Here is an 18,021-nt window from a genome sequence, read left to right on the forward strand (position 1 = left end):
AGTGGGAGATCGCTCCATTGATCCCTGCTGAGCAGGCGGATGACAGGTTTGTCTCCACTCACTGTGCAGGGACGGACCTGTCAGAGCCCAGCTGTTCTCTATGGGAAGATCGGATGAAAACAGACAGCATGTCCGTTTTCATCTGATCCCATCTGTTCCGATCTGCTGGACAGATGGCAAACGTATCGCCGTCTGTTTTGAGCGGATCTTGTCTGATCGGATGGCAGGTGGGTGTCAGCGGAGACATCTCCGCTGACATCCGCCTGCCCATACAAGTCAATGGGTGGTCCACTCAGATCAGCCTGAAAAAGGGACAGGCGGATCTGAGCGGGCCTATCATGTAAAAGGGCCCAAGTCTCAAAACGAGAAGTAACTGCATACAAAATATTTTTTGATTTAGTAGTAATAAACAGATCCTGTATATGATATGAATGTTAAGGCAGCCCTTCTCAATTAATGTTCCTTGAGCAGTGCTTGATTGATCTCACATCTGCCTGCATAGTACCTGGGGCCATCACCGTTTGGCAGGGCCAGCGACCTGATTCCAATATTCGTTTTATTTCAATGTAAAAGTGGCATTCTGACCACTAATGTAAGAAGCATTTTTCCCCACTGACCTCCGGCGAATTGCTTTTAACAGGGATTCTCCAAGGTCTGAAACCTATTTCATGGATTCCTCTAGGGTAAAAAGGTTGAGATAGGCTGGCATAAGTTGTCAAATGGTGTCTCTTAACAACTTAGGTTCAGTATTGCACAGAATTCCTATTCCGCCATTGTCTCCACTCCCCATCCCACATTGTAGTGTCCAGGGCCTTAGTACCCTATCAGTAGGCCTAGGCATTGTCAGGCACATACCTCTTACAATGACTTTTCTGCCTCCAGTACTGTCTGGATTACCTGCCACCATGTTGGTGTTAGTGGAGCACACACCCTTCCACCATTCCATAATGAAGTGTCATGGACCCAAGAGACCGATCAACAGGCTCAGATCCCTTTCTGTGTTCAGGAGAAATAATTTTTTCTTGTCGCATCCTATTTTGAAACCAACTTGTAAATAAGAGGATCTGCTTTTATTATCCGCAAATTTTACTGATACAGTCCAAAAAGAGGGATCATTTGTCTCCCTTGAGCTTAACAGAGCATCAGCAAAATTGAAGCTCCTTATGCAGGGGATGCCTCTAATCTCACATCCAGCTCCAAAAATCAGTGAACCAGTCTCACAAGCAGAAAAAGGCAATTTCCTTGGGGTGTTTTGTACACAAATTGTATGTAAAATGCTGCCAGGTTTGCCATGTTTCAAAATAAGGGCAACATTCTAAATTTAGGCTGCAGATAGGAATGTAAAGATACACTATATTGTCCAGTGTATTTTAGAGGCGCCCAGCACAACATACTGGGAATTTTAAGAGCGAGAGCAACTGCATGTAACTACACTCTGTGGGTAGAGCTGGATTATTCAAATAAAAATTCAGTATTGTTAGAAAAACATAACAATCATTTTTTTCCAAGTCATTTACGCTAATTTTAGCAGACTTTGTTGCAGGTCCTTGATTGCTTTTGTTCTGTAGATAATTAGCATTTGCTTAAGTGGGAGGTTCTACTTTTACCGTTGTCACTTAATTAGTCTTAAGCCGGCCATAGATGGATCAAAATGTGGCCGGTTCAGAAGGGACCAGCTGAGATTAGCTAATTGTTCATGTGCGTGTAAAGGCAGGTGTCCCAATACTTTTGACAATATAGTGTATTTTTAACAACAGTAAAATCCTAAAATAGTTAGCAGTTGTATATGATGCAAAAGTGTCTTTTTTGTTTTTGTTTTTAGATTGATGCTTTTTTTTGTTTTTTATAGTTCTGTTATTTAGCAAAGATAGTCAACTTACAAAGACATATAAGACACAGTATCAGGCATACAAAACATAGTTCATTATATTTTAACATAATTGCTTGGTCATGTCCAGCCTATATGGTTGTTGTGTATGCATTTCTGTTAAATGAGGTGATTTCTCAGAAACAAGAAGCTAGAAATCGGTTCTGAACGGGAAATTGCGTAAGTCTATGGGATTTTGGTTCAGAACTGTCACGTCTTTCGACAACAGAGGAAATGAGGTCACGATTGCTAAAGGGTCAGGCTTGACTTTATGTTAAAACCACATGGACGCGAGTACATAGTGTTCCATGCAGTTATTGTCAGGAGAAAAGACTATGTATTAACGGGACAGATTATCTTGATTGTTACACAACAGGAAGCAGCCTTTGTCACAAATGGCTCACAATAATAGGCAATATCCAAACTGTACCAAATGTGCTGACTTGTTCTTGAACATAGACTTAATTGTCCATCTGTCTATTCATCTTTATATGTTATGTGTCGCTTTATTGGAAACATCAGTAAGCCTAATAGTGAATTATGTGCTCCTTTTGTAACATAATAACATTTAATGTTGCATTCCAGTTAAATTGCCAAATGTTGCCTGGAAATGCATATCGGGGCATGGTCAAGGTGCCCCAGAAATGTGATTCTCCTCTTGGCTTTGCTTGTGTATACTAGATTACCCTGATGTTTTAATATCATCTGGATGTTGGTACCAGAACCTGTGGTCCTGAACACATGGATTATCTAGTGAGCCTATCAGAGTCTTTCTTCAGTGTAATATTGTCCCATTTAGGTACTCTCCACCAAACCACTGATCCTTACCTTGCTGTTGCTGCCCATCACTCTTTACTCCATTGCAGCCTTCACTAAAACCTCCTCAGGCCTTGCAATTAGTTGCTAGATTATTATTATTATACAGAATTTATATAGCACCAACAGTTTGCGCAGTACTTTACAACATGAAGGAAACAGTACAGTTACAATACAATTCCATACAGGAGAAATCAGAGGAGATCCGAGTACTGTCACATGGGAGGAGGTCACATGTGCCCTTATACCTGGAAGCAACAGTTATTTTTGTTTTGCCAGTAGGTGCCGTCATACCTGGAAGTGACAGTTATTTTTGAGAAATTTATTTTGGGGGTGCTGAGAAGTTGAGTACCAGTGGATCTGGGGAGCTTTTTGCACAGAAACTTTTAATTTATGCCATGAACTGGTAAAGTGACCATGTCTCTTTAATAAAGACTCTGTATTCTAGTGGGGCACACCTTTTATCAATCAGGAATGCATTATTTAAAACCACATTACATATCACTACAGACTACAGACCACAACTAAACATTATATAGTATTTACTACTGTAGTACTAACTCACTGTGGAGCTGCTGGTTTAAGCGGGTCTGTTACCTTCACTCTGCTTCCCTCTGTTTCACCGGCACCGGGTCTAGGGTTCCGTTGAGTTTACTTCTGGACGACACACGCACCAACACTAAAGTACGTTTTCAATGCTTTATTAAACAAACAACTTAGGAAGTAGCAGGAAAGAGGTAGAAAGGAAACTCGCAGAAGAAACTCAAACATTCTCTGAAAGGGTTCTCTTGGCAAAAAGGGTCTTGGTATAATTCATATACTATTTGAAATGCGCTCCCCTCATGGGACACACTCCTTGCTCGTCTGGATAGGCCTCTCTCACCGGTCTAGCAGCCAGTACGCAGCACGAATCAAAGTCTCTGCCACAGACTTGTTTGGGAATAAACTCCATACGATCCTCTGCCACAGGATGTATAGATTTGCTGCAGTGAAAGTCAGTCACAGTGCTTGAACCTTTAAGCCGGGCCGGCAACACTATGCTGTATAGTTACTTTTGGATACGTCCTCCAACCAAGTAACCAGGCCCCTCCTATAGACCAGCATGCCGCGTGATCTCTCCAAGACGGGTCCTCCCCTGGGATCTCCTTGGTTGTCCAGCTTCGTCACACAGGACCGACAGCTCAGGACCATTCCTTGGCCTGCGGTGGTAGGCTCCAGACAAGCCTCTGGACCCACCCCTGCGCCGTTGTATCGTGGGCCTCCCGATCGGAGGACCACGAGGTAGCTCCTTAACGCATACCTGTCGGCCAGGAGGGCCAGCAGGTGGCTGTAAAACGAACCCCAAAATATGGCGTCTGTCCCATAAATACCCTCGCCCAGAATGCAACTCGGAGGACCACCTCCACCGAGCGTGCCTCCGGGACAGAGGAGCATCTATTTCGCTTCAACACGTTGCCTTTCCAACCCTGACAAGTGGTAACAGCGACACCCACCGGTCAGCACGGAAACGCACACAACGTCAGCCAAGCTGGAACAGAGGTGAACTTTTAACCTTCCTAACACACAATTTACTAAATTTACCTAACATGCGGTAGATTGCAAATCTACCAGCTCTACACCACTCTTGGACTTTTCCTAATCGTGTAAGGTTACAGACTGTAATTGAAAGGGTAACGCCACTTTCGTGGGGAAAAAAAAAATAAATAAAAAACAAATATATAGCGCATATAACTGCCACACAAGTCATATTGTAATTGAATGTTATTAAAAATTACCTTTCCTTTTCAATCTGCAGCCGCTGTAATTTTCTGAAAATACATTGCAATATGGCTACCTGAAGGAGTTTTGTACACAGAATGTGTACTGAACACACCCCAGAAACATAATTTCCTGCTTGTGTGATTGGCTCGCCAATTTTCCCAGAAGTCTGCCTAGGATACAAGTCAGATTTCAGGCATCCCCTGCAACAAAAAAATGTAATTTTTGAAGAGATACCTTCAATAGGAACACGGCTAAAGGGATTCAGGCCCAGCAGCTTTCCTCATCAGTGCTGACAGCTAATTATGAAACCACTCCCATTAGACCCACTTAGCACAGAGGCACAGGGGGATTTCTTCAGAATAACAAAAGTTAGGAATCTGCAACAAAGTTTGTTTATAATCCTTGCACTGTACATAGATCACCCAAAGGGGAGTGTTTTTTCTCAACAAAAGTGGAGTTGTGCTGTAAATTAATTTAAAGTTTAAAGTGTATCTTTTGTAGAGTAGCGGATGGTTAAAACCAATGTCTTTTTTTTTTTTTTCACTGTTTGTGTCCTGATGGGGATATTTTCTAATGGCAACAGAAACTACCCAAATGACCCTGATAAAAAGTTTACATACCCCGGTTTTTAATACCATGTAGTGCCCCCCTTAACATCAATGATAGCTTGAAGTCTTTTGTGGTATTTGTGGATCTTTATCTTCTCAGATGGTAAAGCTGCCCATTCCTCTTGGCAAAAAGCCTCCAGTACCTGTAAATTCTTGGGCTGTCTTGCATGAACTGCACATTTGAGATCTCTCCAGAGTGGCTCAATGATATTGAGGTCAGGAGACTGAGATGGCCACTACAGAACTTTTGTTTTATTCTGCTGTAGCCAATGACAGGTCGACTTGGCCTTGTGTTTTGGATCATTGTCATGTTGGAATGTCCAAGTGCGATCCACCTCCGTGTTTCACAGTAGGAATGGTGTACCTTTCATCATAGGCCTTGTTGACTCCTCCCCAAATGAAGCGTTTATGGTTGTGGCCAAAAAGCTCAATTTTGGTCATATCAATCCAAATGACTTTGTGCCAGAAGGTTTGAGGCTTGTCTCTGTGCTGTTTGGCGTATTGTAAGCGGGATACTTTGTGGCATTTGTGTAGTAAAGTCTTTCTTCTGGCGACTCGACCATGCAGCTCATCTTTCTTCAAGTGTCTCCTTATTATGCATCTTGAAACAGCCACACCACATGTTTTCAGAGAGTCCCGTATTTCACCTGAAGTTAATTTTGGGTTTTCCTTTGCATCCCAAACAATTTTCCTGGCGGTTGTGGCTGAAATTTTTTGTTGGTCTACCTGACAGAACCCCTCATTTTCCACTTCTTGATTAGAGTTTTAACACAGCTGATTGGCCTTCTCAATTCCTCAGATATCGTTTTATATCCCTTTCCTGTTTTATACGGTTCAACTATCTTCTCCCGCAGATCCTTTGACAATTCTTTTGCTTTCCCCATGACTCAGAATCCAGAAACGTCAGTGCAGCACTTGATGAAAGATGCAAGAATCTGTCAGGAGTCCAGAAACTCATTGACCTTTTATACACATGCACTAATTACAAGCAAACAGATTACAGGTGAGGATGGTTATCTTTTAATAGCCATCCCATTTGTGTCAAGTTGTGTGCATATTATCAGGCCAAAATCACCAGGGTATGTAAACTTTTGATCAGTGTCATTTGGGTAGTCTCCGTTGCCATTATGATTTAAAAAGAGTAAACACAGTTGATTGATAATAAATGGCTTCAGTCTAACACTAACCATGAGTGAAAGGAACTTTTTGTGTTATCATTCATATTCTCTGAAAAATGACCAAGAAATCATAAATTCTGCCAGGGTATGTAAACTTATGAGCACAACTGTATATATTATCAAAAGCCTGTGTCATTGTGCTTTCCATTTTTCAGTTTTGTGTTGTCCAGGGCTTGGCATAGAGAGCAATGCTATGATTAAGCACTTGGAAGCCAAATTCTCATAAATCAGATTCATCATTGGCCAAACTTACCATATCTGTTTCCTATGAAATAGTGTCTTCACTAAAACACTTTCCTCAAAAAATAGGATCTAAGTATTTGAACATTACAGATGGAAGCAGATGTTTGGTTCCCAACTCTTGCCAAACTTGTTAAGTTTTTGTTTCTGTCTGTGTCCGTGTTTGGGAGTCCACTAACCAATTCAAACACTATACCACAAAGGTGTTTTAATTGTGTTCTGCATCTCTCTTGCAAAGATTTCCTTTTCTGCCCCCCTGTCACCGGCCAGAAAGTGAGGGGAATCCCCCAAGTAGCAATGCAAACACGTTTTTAAAGCCTTTTTGAACTTTTGGGTTTTTTTACTAGTTAGTAGAGAAAAATATCATCCATTTCATCATCTGTTGCTATGTTTTTCAGCGTTTTCTTCTGCTTTTATTTATTTTATTATTATTTTTTTACTTTTTTGAATGGGGTAAAGGGTTAGAGGTTAAGGTTGGGGGTTAATTTATTATCTATTTATTTTATTTTATTTTTTTTTACTATTATTTACTTTTATTTAATCATTGCATTTGAGCAGAAAACCACATGTCAAAATGCACTAAAACGCACAAAAACACTAGAATCAAGCGTTTCCATGGAACAAAAAAAATGGTTCCCAAACACACCAATCGGCTCCAGAACTTTTTTGAGCTTCAGGCATTTGTCTTTATGCGCCTTGTAGTAAAGATGTGAACCATCTGCATAGAGAATAATTGTTTTAATACTACAAAATGCTGAGGTGTGAATGGGGCCTTAAGGAGAGTAGCGTAGGAAAGTGTGGTACCATTGTCGTATTTTCTGTTGATGTCAGTGCTCCTATTAGAGGGATTTGCCCCTCATGTTCTGTTGCCTCACATGGACAGAAAATAGGGGGGACGCTCCAAGAATAAAAACCGCATAAAAAGAAAATAAAATGTTTTTTTTGTAGTACGGTGGAGAAGGACTGGGATATCGGCTACCTTTTATTTTGCTTTCTTCACTCTCTATCCTGCTGACACCTATCTGATATGTTGTACTAGATACAGGAGATATTTATGACAAACAAATAATGAAACCCATGTATGTGTGTGTGTTATCATCTAGTTTTAACAGACCACTTAATAAATGTTAGTTTTTTTTTTTTTTTTTCAGTCTGTTAGGGTTTCTTAGACGGGCTCTTTCATACCCATTGCATGTTTGTGTATGTTGGTTTCTTAGGGGTCTCTCTATTAATATTTACCCCTGTGTGTTGCACTGTTTTGTTTATATAAAAAATGCAGATCACAATTATGTACAAAATGTGAACAGTCCTCAAACAATGGCCAATGATGAAAACAATAAATGTATCCACTTGTGAAAACCAGTGAGAAAAAAAATATGTCTCCTTGACCAACCACCGTTCACTGTGATCCTACCACCATCAGTAGACAATTCCATCAACCCTCCAAGAACATTCTGTAAAACGAAAAGCGCCAGGGCGGGGCCCATCGGAGACTTCATCACGTCGCCATGGTCCAGCATTGTTTGTATTTGTATTTCATGCCTATGTTACTCTACTCCTGTGAGTATATTAGGCATATTTTAATAAAGTGATCTTAATGTGCTACACTATGGGGTTTCCTCTTCTCCTTCCTCCTGCCTAAAATTGTTCTACAGATTGCTGGATGATCCTTGGAGAGTCTATTATCCTCCATGCTGTGAGTAACCTTAAGCCACCTGATTGGATAATTTTATTGTAAGACCTCTGTCTTAGGCTGACCTCTGTCTTAGGCTTTGGGAAGCGAGCTTTGATGGTGGTGGGATCGTGGTGAATGGTGGTCGGTGAAGGAGAGCTTTTTTTCTTATTGATTTTCAAAATTGGATGTATTTGTTGTTTTCATCATTGGACTTTTTTTACATCATTTTTATTTGCATCTTTTATGTAATCATAACAGTGCTACACACTAGGGGTATATATTAGATTTGGTATCTGAATATTGGAATATCGGTGAGTGCTTCTGTTTTTATCAGTGCACTGGTACGCACACTTTTAAGTCACATATTTTCCAGCACTAAAGTCTCTTTATTAATGTTTTCACCCAGCTCGCACAACTTTGAACCAAAATTCACCATTTAGTCTTGTTCAAGTCCAGACTGGCAGTCTAAGACCAGGCTTTTTCTGGCACTTTTTGTTTATAAGTTTAAATCGGTATTTTCTTACTAGAAAAATACTTTTAACTCCCAAACATTATACATTTTTTTTAGCAGAGACCCTAGGGAATAAAATGGTGATGGTGGCAATTTTAAATATCACACGGTATTTCTGCAGCGGTTTTTCAAATGCTTTTTTTTTGGGGGGAAAAAATACACTTTATTGTATTTTTTTTAAAAAAACACAATATATACCCTAATTTTTTGGTAAAATGTGAAAGATGTTACGACGAGTAAAAAGATGCCTAACATAAACTGCTTTAAAACTGAGCACGCTCTTGGAATGGTGACAGACCATAGTACTTTAAGATCTCAATATTCAATGCTATAAACGCCTTTACAGGTTACCTGTTTAGAGATACAGAGACATTCTAGTGCTAGAATTATTGCTCTTGCTCTAACGTTTGTGGCGATAACTCACATGTGTGGTGCAAACACCATTTACATATGCATGCGTGACTTACGAATGCGTTTGCTTCTGCTCATGAGCACAGAGGGATGGGGGCGCTTTAGTTTTTATTTTTCTTATTTATTTTACGTTTTCTTTTTACACTGTCTCTTTAAAAAAAATTATCACTTTTATTTCTATTACAAGGAATATAAACAACTCTTGTATAGAAACAAGGATGACAGATCCTCTTTGTGGAGTGGTCAGGGGTCAAAAAGACCCAAAATCTCTTCTTTACCTTTTAAAAGCAAAAGATTAAAAAAAACAAAAATTATTTTTACTTCCACTCTGGACCGGAAGTAACATCATGACGTCACTCCGGTCCTCCAAGGCTATATAGGCAATCAATGATGTCTTTGATCACTTCTGGGACCATCTGGCTGCACTGTCGGATCGTTTCTTGGGCGAGGAAGCCCGAGAACCACTGGCGAAGACATCCCCTCCCTCCGCTTCTGAAAGCGTCCAGTGACTCATGAGAAAGCCAGCCGCCGGCTGAAAAAAAAAAAAACAGGGTTATGGCTGGTAGCTTCATAATACCGGTAAACCACTTCAAAGTTGTATTGTATATATACGTATTGCGGTCTTAAAGTGGTTAAGGTAAACATGGCTCTACTCAGTAAGCATTACTGCCCCAATAGGCTATGTTCACCAGTGTTGGCCACCATGCCTTATAGAAGACCAGCTTGTGATGCAGTCTTCCAATGCCAACCCAAAAACTTAGATATCGGTTTGGTGGCGCTAAGCTTATAATACATGTTTCCAGTTTGTGCACTGGAAACATCTAAGTAATGGTAGTGTAATCCTGTAGGTATGGCTGGATAATTGGCTCTGAAGGTGGGAAATTGGTCAACGGTCATTAACGTGGCAGTTTTCATCCAAATCTCCAATTATTCGTACAAGTGGATATATAATAAAAAAGCCATAGTTATTTAAATATTCAGCTTGTGTGATTATAGGGAAAAGATAATAAAAAATCTTGTAAAAATTGGTATACTGTATACCCATGGCTTGGTCACGTGATCCATCCTAAAGCATATTTTGGTTTTGGTGATGAGTAAGATTGTTGGGAATTGACATCTGAAAGCTAGTCAGGTGTAGGTGCTGACCTTTCTTGAATACGCTCTGACTGGACAAATCTGCCACTTATTGTGACTCCAGACCCCAGAAAACCACAGACATAGACCACAAAACCAGTGACCCAACATGACCTTGTGAGAATCCCACACCAGCCTAGCATCTAGTCATTTAGTTTTGGTCACATGACTAGCTGTTTGACTAATGTAGAATTTCTATAATTTCCTAAGACAGTAAGTCTTGTTTGACTGCATTGAGCCTTTATTTTCACTTTCATCAAGATTCTTGGTTCCCTTCACTGCTAGCATTACACAAACTGTGAGAAGCTCTGCAACCAGAAAGCTCACTGTGTACGCAAGCATCGTGTTTTTTTTTTTTTTCCGTCTAGCAGTAGCAATATTGTTACAAAGTATTTTACGGCTATCTTTGTCTGGGCACACAAGTGCACTGTGGTCTGATGCCATGCCAGTAATTTACAGGAATCTCAAACAACACAGTACAGTATCTCATTCCCCCTAGTGTCATTATTACCGACTCTGTTTTCATTTAGTGGCTGCAGTGAATACTGGTTGCGTCATGAAGATCGAGTTAGGCTGATGACAGCTGGGGAATTGTTAGTGTTGCTTTAACAGTCAGTGTTTTCTATGCATATTTGCAATGTTACTATACAATAATGTATTATTCAGTGCATTCCAAACTCAGCAGGATTTTTGTAAAATAGGATAATCATTTGGCATTCTTATTGCCCAACACACACATGAATGGGCTGTCCTTTCATACTGTTTCACGCTCATTGTCAGCAATCATGGTAAATGATTTTGAAAATTAAAGCAGAAGTTCAAACAGGCAGTTAAATACAGTTGGGGGAAAAAATTATATATATATACAGTGGGGCAAAAGAGTATTTAGTCAGCCACCAATTGTGCAAGTTCTCCCACTTAAAAAGATGAGAGGCCTGTAATTGTCATCATAGGTATACCTCAACTATGGGAGACAAAATGTGGAAACAAATCCAGACAATCACATTGTCTGATTTTTGGAAGAATTTATTTGCAAATTATGGTGGAAAATAAGTATTTGGTCAAAATCAAAAGTTCATCTCAATACTTTGTTATATATCCTTTGTTGGCAATGACAGAGGTCAAACGTTTTCCGTAAGTCTTCACAAGGTTGTCACACACTGTTGCTGGTATGTTGGCCCATTCCTCCATGCAGATCTCCTCTAGAGCAGTGATGTTTTGGGGCTGTCGCTGGGCAACACGGACTTTCAACTCCCTCCAAAGATTTTCTATGGGGTTGAGATTTGGAGACTGGCTAGGCCACACCAGGACCTTGAAATGCTTCTTACGAAGCCACTCCTTCGTTGCCTGGGCGGTGTGTTTGGGATCATGCTGAAAGACCCAGCCACGTTTCATCTTCAATGCCCTTGCTGATTGGAGGAGGTTTGCACTCAAAATCCAACGATACATGGCCCCATTCATTCTTTCATGTACACGGATCAGTCGTCCTGTTCCCTTTGCAGAGAAACAGCCCCAAAGCATAATGTTGCCACCCCCATGCTTCACATTAGGCATGGTGTTCTTTGGTTGCAATTCAGCATTCTCTCTCCTCCAAACAAGACGAGTTGTGTTTCTACCAAACAGTTCTACTTTGGTTTCATCTGACCAAAAGACATTCTCCCAATCCTCTTCTGGATCATCCAAATGCTCTCTAGCAAACCTCAGACGGGCCCGGACATGTACTGGCTTAAGCAGGGGGACACGTCTGGCACTGCAGGATCTGAGTCCCTGGCGGCGTAGTGTGTTACTGATGGTAGCCTTTGTTACGTTGGTCCCAGCTATCTGCAGGTCATTCACTAGGCCCCCCCGTGTGGTTCTGGGATTTTTGCTCACCGTTCTTGTGATCATTTTGACCCCACGGGGTGAGATCTTACGTGGAGGCCCAGATTGAGGGAGATTATCAGTGGTCTTGTATGTCTTCCATTTTCTAATTATTGCTCCCACAGTTGATTTCTTCACACCAAGCTGCTTGCCTATTGCAGATTCAATCTTCCCAGCCTGGTGCAGGTCTACAATTTTGTTTCTGGTGTCCTTCGACAGCCCTTTGGTCTTCACCATAGTGGAGTTTGGAGTGTGACTGTTTGAGGTTGTGGACAGGTGTATTTTATACTGATAACAAGTTCAAACAGGTGTCATTAATACAGGTAATGAGTGGAGGACAGAGGAGCCTCCTAAAGAAGAAGATACAGGTCTGTGAGAGCCAGAAATCTTGCTTGTTTGTAGGTGACCAAATACTTATTTTCCACCATAATTTGCAAATAAATTCTTTTAAAAATCAGACAATGTGATTGTCTGGATTTGTTTCCACATTTTGTCTCTCATAGTTGAGGTATACCTATGATGACAATTACAGGCCTCTCTCATCTTTTTAAGTGGGAGAACTTACACAATTGGTGGCTGACTAAATACTTTTTTGCCCCACTGAATGTATATGTATGTATGTATATGTATATATATATATATATATATATATACACACACCGATCAGCCATAACATCATGGCCCCCTTTTGCTAAAACATCCACATGAATGGCAGGACCAAGGGTTTCCCAGCAGAACAGTGCCCAAAGCACCCGGCCATCCACATAATGTAAAAGAAAACGTGATTCACCAGACCAGGCCACCTTCTTCTATTGCTCCGTAGTCCAGTTCTGATGTTCATGTGACCATTGTAGAAGCTTTTGGCTGTGGACATGGGTCACCATGGGCTTCACAGCCCCATACACAAAAAACTGCAATGCCCATTTTTTTCTGCTTTTACCACATCAACTTCATGGACAACATGTTCACTTGCTGCCTACTACATCCCACCAATTTTCAGATGCCATTCTAACGAGATATTCCCTTTAGCTGTCAGTGGTCATAATGTTATGGCTGATCAGTGTGTGTGTCTGTATATATATATGTGTGTATATATGTAAATATATAATTACTATTTTTTTTATATATTTTTTTTATTATTATATATATTTATATATATTTATTATTATATATATTTTTTTAGTTTATTATTATGTATATATTTTATTTATTTATATATATATATATATATATATATATATATATAATATTTTTTTTTTATTATTTTAATGTATTTAATTAATTTTTTAAATTTTTTTCCTCCAAAATATTTGTAACGCTGATCAACCAGTTTTGCAGTTCTGTGATATATACACACCTTCTAAGCAACATAGCTAGTATGGTGACACCATGGGTGTGCAGCTCAAACACACATATATGTGTGTGCATGTGTATATATGCTGACAGTCAGTAGAGCAGTGGACGGTGTCAGTAGGGCAGAGATTGGTGTCAGTAGTTTTTATTTGTATTCTATTTTTTATTATTTTTTTACAATTTTATACATTTTTGGGGGTTTTTTTAGCCCATTTAGGGGGCTTTGGTGAAATATCAGGGGTTTAAACAGGGGGAATCTGCACCACCCAGGCACACCTGACACACACTGTGCGCATAGCTATCTTTCGGAGGGTTATGTTTGTTCTGTCCTGAACTGATAAGAGAGTGTGGTTCTTTTTACAGCCAATCAAAGTACAGCTTTTATTTCTACAGTGAAATCCCATCTATGGGTAAACCTCAACCTCTCCCTACCAGCAGTTTCAGGGCCAGTTTACATTTTTGATTTGCGTGTTGTATGTTAACGTGCGTTACCTTAGGACAGCCTACTATTGAAATGAATGGGCTGCCAACACACTGTTATATGCTGAAAAGCAGATCTTTTCCTTTTCTCTAATGCCTGCAATGGGGTACCATTCAAGCTGAATGGCATTGCAACGTATGTTACGTGTGTTGCTGCACATTGAGGTAGTGCGAGCCTTGGACGTGCATAGCCTATTGCATTAGGCATGCACACCGGAGCACAAACACACATGCATTTATATATAAGCAGAGCAGTGGCTGGTGATAGTTTTTTTTGTTTTTGTTTTTTTCAGTTTTATTTTTTAAATTATTGTTTACAATGTTATTTTTTTAATATTGTTTTACAATATTTTTAGGAGCCCCGTTGGGGGGCATTGGTGAAATATCGAGGGTCTAAACAGACCCCTAAAGTCTCACTTTTGAGATAGATAAAGGGACTAAGGACAGAGCTTCCCCAGTCCCTTTCTCTGCAAACTCTGCTCCACTGGACCGTGAACTAATGGAAAATGCTCTGTGCTGAGCGGCTTCCTGTTCATTCACAAACTGGAGCACAGTAAACACAGTTTACTATGCTTCAGTTAAGAATGAACACAGGAGTGACCAGTACAGATCACTCACTGTGTTCATTAAGAAAAGGAAGGGGTCGGTAAATACAATATTTTCTGGCCCCTTCCCCGCTCTCCATCCTGAAACATCCCCAGCGGGAGAGGAGGGAATCTGGCAGCACTGCAGGGGGAGATGCACAGGCTGGGCACACGCTATGCACACGCCTATGAGTGCGAGCATTAATGCAATGTGAAAGTCTGAATGAACCACTTTAATGTTAATATAGATGAATATTAAAGGACACAAATTAAATGAAGATATGTTCCCTGCTTTTGACTTATAGTAAAATTGCTCACAACCCCACTTGATTTGTTTTGCAGGTCCAATTATGATGACTGGAGGCCAGCTCTGGCAAGTTTGCTGCAACCCATCCCTTTTCCCAAAGAGTGAGTACAGAGCCATGGTGCTTATAATGTGTATGTTTGGGAGCAAAGAGGTTTACTTGGTAATCAATTTTTTTTATATCATATAATATATAAAAGAGTCAAGAAAATGCTTGCTTCTTTTTTTATTCGCTGGGATTACAATAGGAAATTATTTGTGTAGAGAACATAGAAGTAACATCCACAGCTGTCAAGGAGCAGCCTGTTGAAACCTGAAAAGTGTTGATAGGGATTCTATTTTTCCCCGAGCCTTAAAAAAATAAAAAAATTCTGTCTTGTGTTGCTGTTTTACGTTTTCCCTTCCTTTCCTTTCTGATTGTTGTCACCAGCACAGTAAATGAGAGGGAATCTCTTTAACAGCCCCCAATGTTATGGTGCTAAAGTAACAACGGACTATGGGTACATCAGAGCAGTATATTGGGAGCGCAAGGCACAGTCATCCTACAGAAGATTCCTCCAGCCCCATACAAAGGCATTGGCCTACTGTTATGGGGCTGGAGCAAGTAAGTCTGGTGCATCGCCGCACTTGTACTCCATTGAGATGTAAAAATCCATCTGCCGCAGGAAGCATTGCAACGGCTATCATTGGTGTAATTCAGTCTCCTGCAGACTGTTCCACCATCTCCATACACAGCTACATATAGTTATATAGTTAGTCTGGTTGAAAAAAGGCACAAGTTTACCTAGCTCAACCCAAAGAGAAAAAAAAGGTCCAGACCTACCGCTGTGGAGCTGAAGGAAGTAAACTATGGACTACAAGTGTGGTGACATCACCGCACTTGTACCCTATTGAGATCTACTAGTTCTTTTGCCTTGGGAAGCATTGCAACTGTGATCAGTGTATTGTTGGTGCACAGTGCAATGCAGAGTATTACTCCAGTGCTACCACTCTACCGTTAAGGAGCTGAAGGTAGTAAACCATGGGCTATAAGTGTGGTGACATTACCACGCTTGCACTCCGTTGAGATCTACGAATCCCTCTGCTGTGGTTACAGATGAAACTTTTATTCACAGGATCTATGAATGAATGAAGCGACTGTGCAGGCAAAGCCACACACAGCTACACTAAATTCAAATGAAAACAGGGTGCCCCAGAGAGAGGCACCCCATAATTCAGATAAGTGGAGGGGTGGTTTTAGGGTGGGGGTAAGGGAATGTGAACATATTTGTTGTTACACCCTTAAATATGGGTGAAAGCTGGTCAGAGAGGTGGACTTTTCTTTTAAAGTGATAGAAAAAAAAATGAGACTTTACAATTAAAATAACAAACATGTTATACTTACCTGCTCTGTGCAGTGGATTTGCACAGAGCAGCCTGGATCCTCCTCTTCCCAGGTCCCTCTTCTGTGCTCTTGGCCTCTCCCTCCTGTTGAGTGCCCCCACAGCAAGCAGCTTGCTATGGGGGCACTCAAGCCGAGCCACAGCTCCCTGTATTTATTCAGACACCGAGCTGCGGTTTGGCCCCGTCTTCCTCTCTCCTGATTGGCTAACTGACTTTGATTGATAGCAGCAAAAGCCAACGGCGCCACTGCTGTGTCTCAGCCAATCAGGACGGAGAGTCCCGGACGGCCCAGACACTCATGGACATCGCTGGATGGAGATGGGGCTCGGGTAAGTATTAGGGGGGCTGCTGCACACAGGCTTTTTATCTTCATGCATAGAATGCAATAAGATAAAATGTCTGCCTTTACAACTATTTTAAAGAACTGCTATTTCAGAACATAATGTCATGACACGTCATAGGCTGGCCAAAGTTTTCCTTCCTTCATCCATGGGTTGAAGGAGAGAAAGGTGCAGATTGCCCCATCGGCACAGTCAATGTTAATATGGGAATCCATCCCACTGCACTATTGCATTTTGAAAGTGGGAGGTTTCCCCACCATCAGAATACAATGATCAATGCTGGCGGCTATAGCGCCGGCAGTGGTCGCACAACAAAAAACCTGACATCCCGGTTGTACTGAAGTCAATTAATAGATTGACTTCAGTACAACCAGCCTGCCCAAAGATGGATCAAAATCCGCCCGGTTCCTGCTGAAAAGGGCAAATTTTACAGGTCTTTTACAGCGTGCAAAGCGTGTTACCTTTGTGTATAATTTGAATGTCCCAAGCCATATTTAATAATCACCCAACAGGTTATATAGAGCACGTTTACATGTTTTGATAGAGAAGAAGCTGCTGTGTTAGCTATGGAACAGCCTGGGTCCTTGAGGATCTGACTAATGAGCGCTTGTGTTAGAAAAAAAAAAATACACACCGCAGAGAATAAAAATTATCAACCGTAATAGCCCCATTTATCAACCCGCTGCTCCCAGGAGGTTCTGTTAGTTTACATGTGGATCATCTCCTGCATAGGAGTTAAAGTTGCTGGCTTTGAAAACAGACTGGCGTCATTAAACCAAATTTGTCTTTTAGTAGCTCTCATAGGAATGCATTATTCCACTGCCAATGATGCAACCTAGCTTGCAGGGTGACCCATAATTGCTTTGTCACTCTCATTAATGGAGATGTGACCAGGGCTTAATTAAGTCACTTGGGTTCTCTGGCAAAACAAAAGTATGTGACAGAAGAAAGTTTAAATGGGTGTTTGTGTGCGGTCAGAGCTTCATAACAGAATGGTATAAACAGACAGACTAAAATAGGTCGGGTCACCTGACAGTAAATTTCCATACATGTGACGTTCAAGGTGTTTTATAGTTTGATTTTTTTGTAATGTAAATCATATCCAACGCCTTCTCTCTACCACGTCCCAGACTAAGTATATGCCATTTTTAAAGTATTTTCTAGGTTTTTTTGTTTTTTTTTACTCGTTAGTGTTTATATTTTTTCTTTTTATTGGTAACTAAACGTGCCCCTTTATATCTTGACAACACATCAGGGTAACTAAAGATGCTAAATTAAATATATAAGATTGTTTTTTTAGGTGTCACACCATTCACCATAGAATATTTGTTTTACCCAAACAATAATAATAATAAAAATTTTTTTAGAATTCTACACACTGAGGGAGCTTGAGGTACGACTAGAGACAATAATATCTTATACTTTTTTTAATAAATTTTTTATTTTTTGTGTATACTTTGGGGCAGATTTCCTAAAACTGTTGCACACAGAATCTGGTGCAGCTGTGCATAGTAA

The 18,021-nt window shown here is 40.5% G+C and overlaps 1 protein-coding gene across 4 annotated transcripts in view; it reads left to right on the top strand.

Moving 5' to 3' along the window:
- Positions 1 to 18,021, top strand: part of CMIP (c-Maf inducing protein) — a 278,661-nt gene that overhangs the window by 210,063 nt on the left and 50,577 nt on the right. For all 4 annotated transcript variants that reach the window (XM_073605534.1, XM_073605536.1, XM_073605537.1 and 1 more), the window contains one exon: positions 14,821 to 14,886. In XM_073605534.1, coding sequence (XP_073461635.1) covers positions 14,821 to 14,886 — 66 coding nt within the window. The remainder of the gene's footprint in view (positions 1 to 14,820; positions 14,887 to 18,021) is intronic.

This window comes from Aquarana catesbeiana, linkage group LG11 (assembly GCF_042186555.1).
Source record: "Aquarana catesbeiana isolate 2022-GZ linkage group LG11, ASM4218655v1, whole genome shotgun sequence".
NCBI classification, from domain to species: Eukaryota; Metazoa; Chordata; class Amphibia; order Anura; family Ranidae; genus Aquarana; species Aquarana catesbeiana.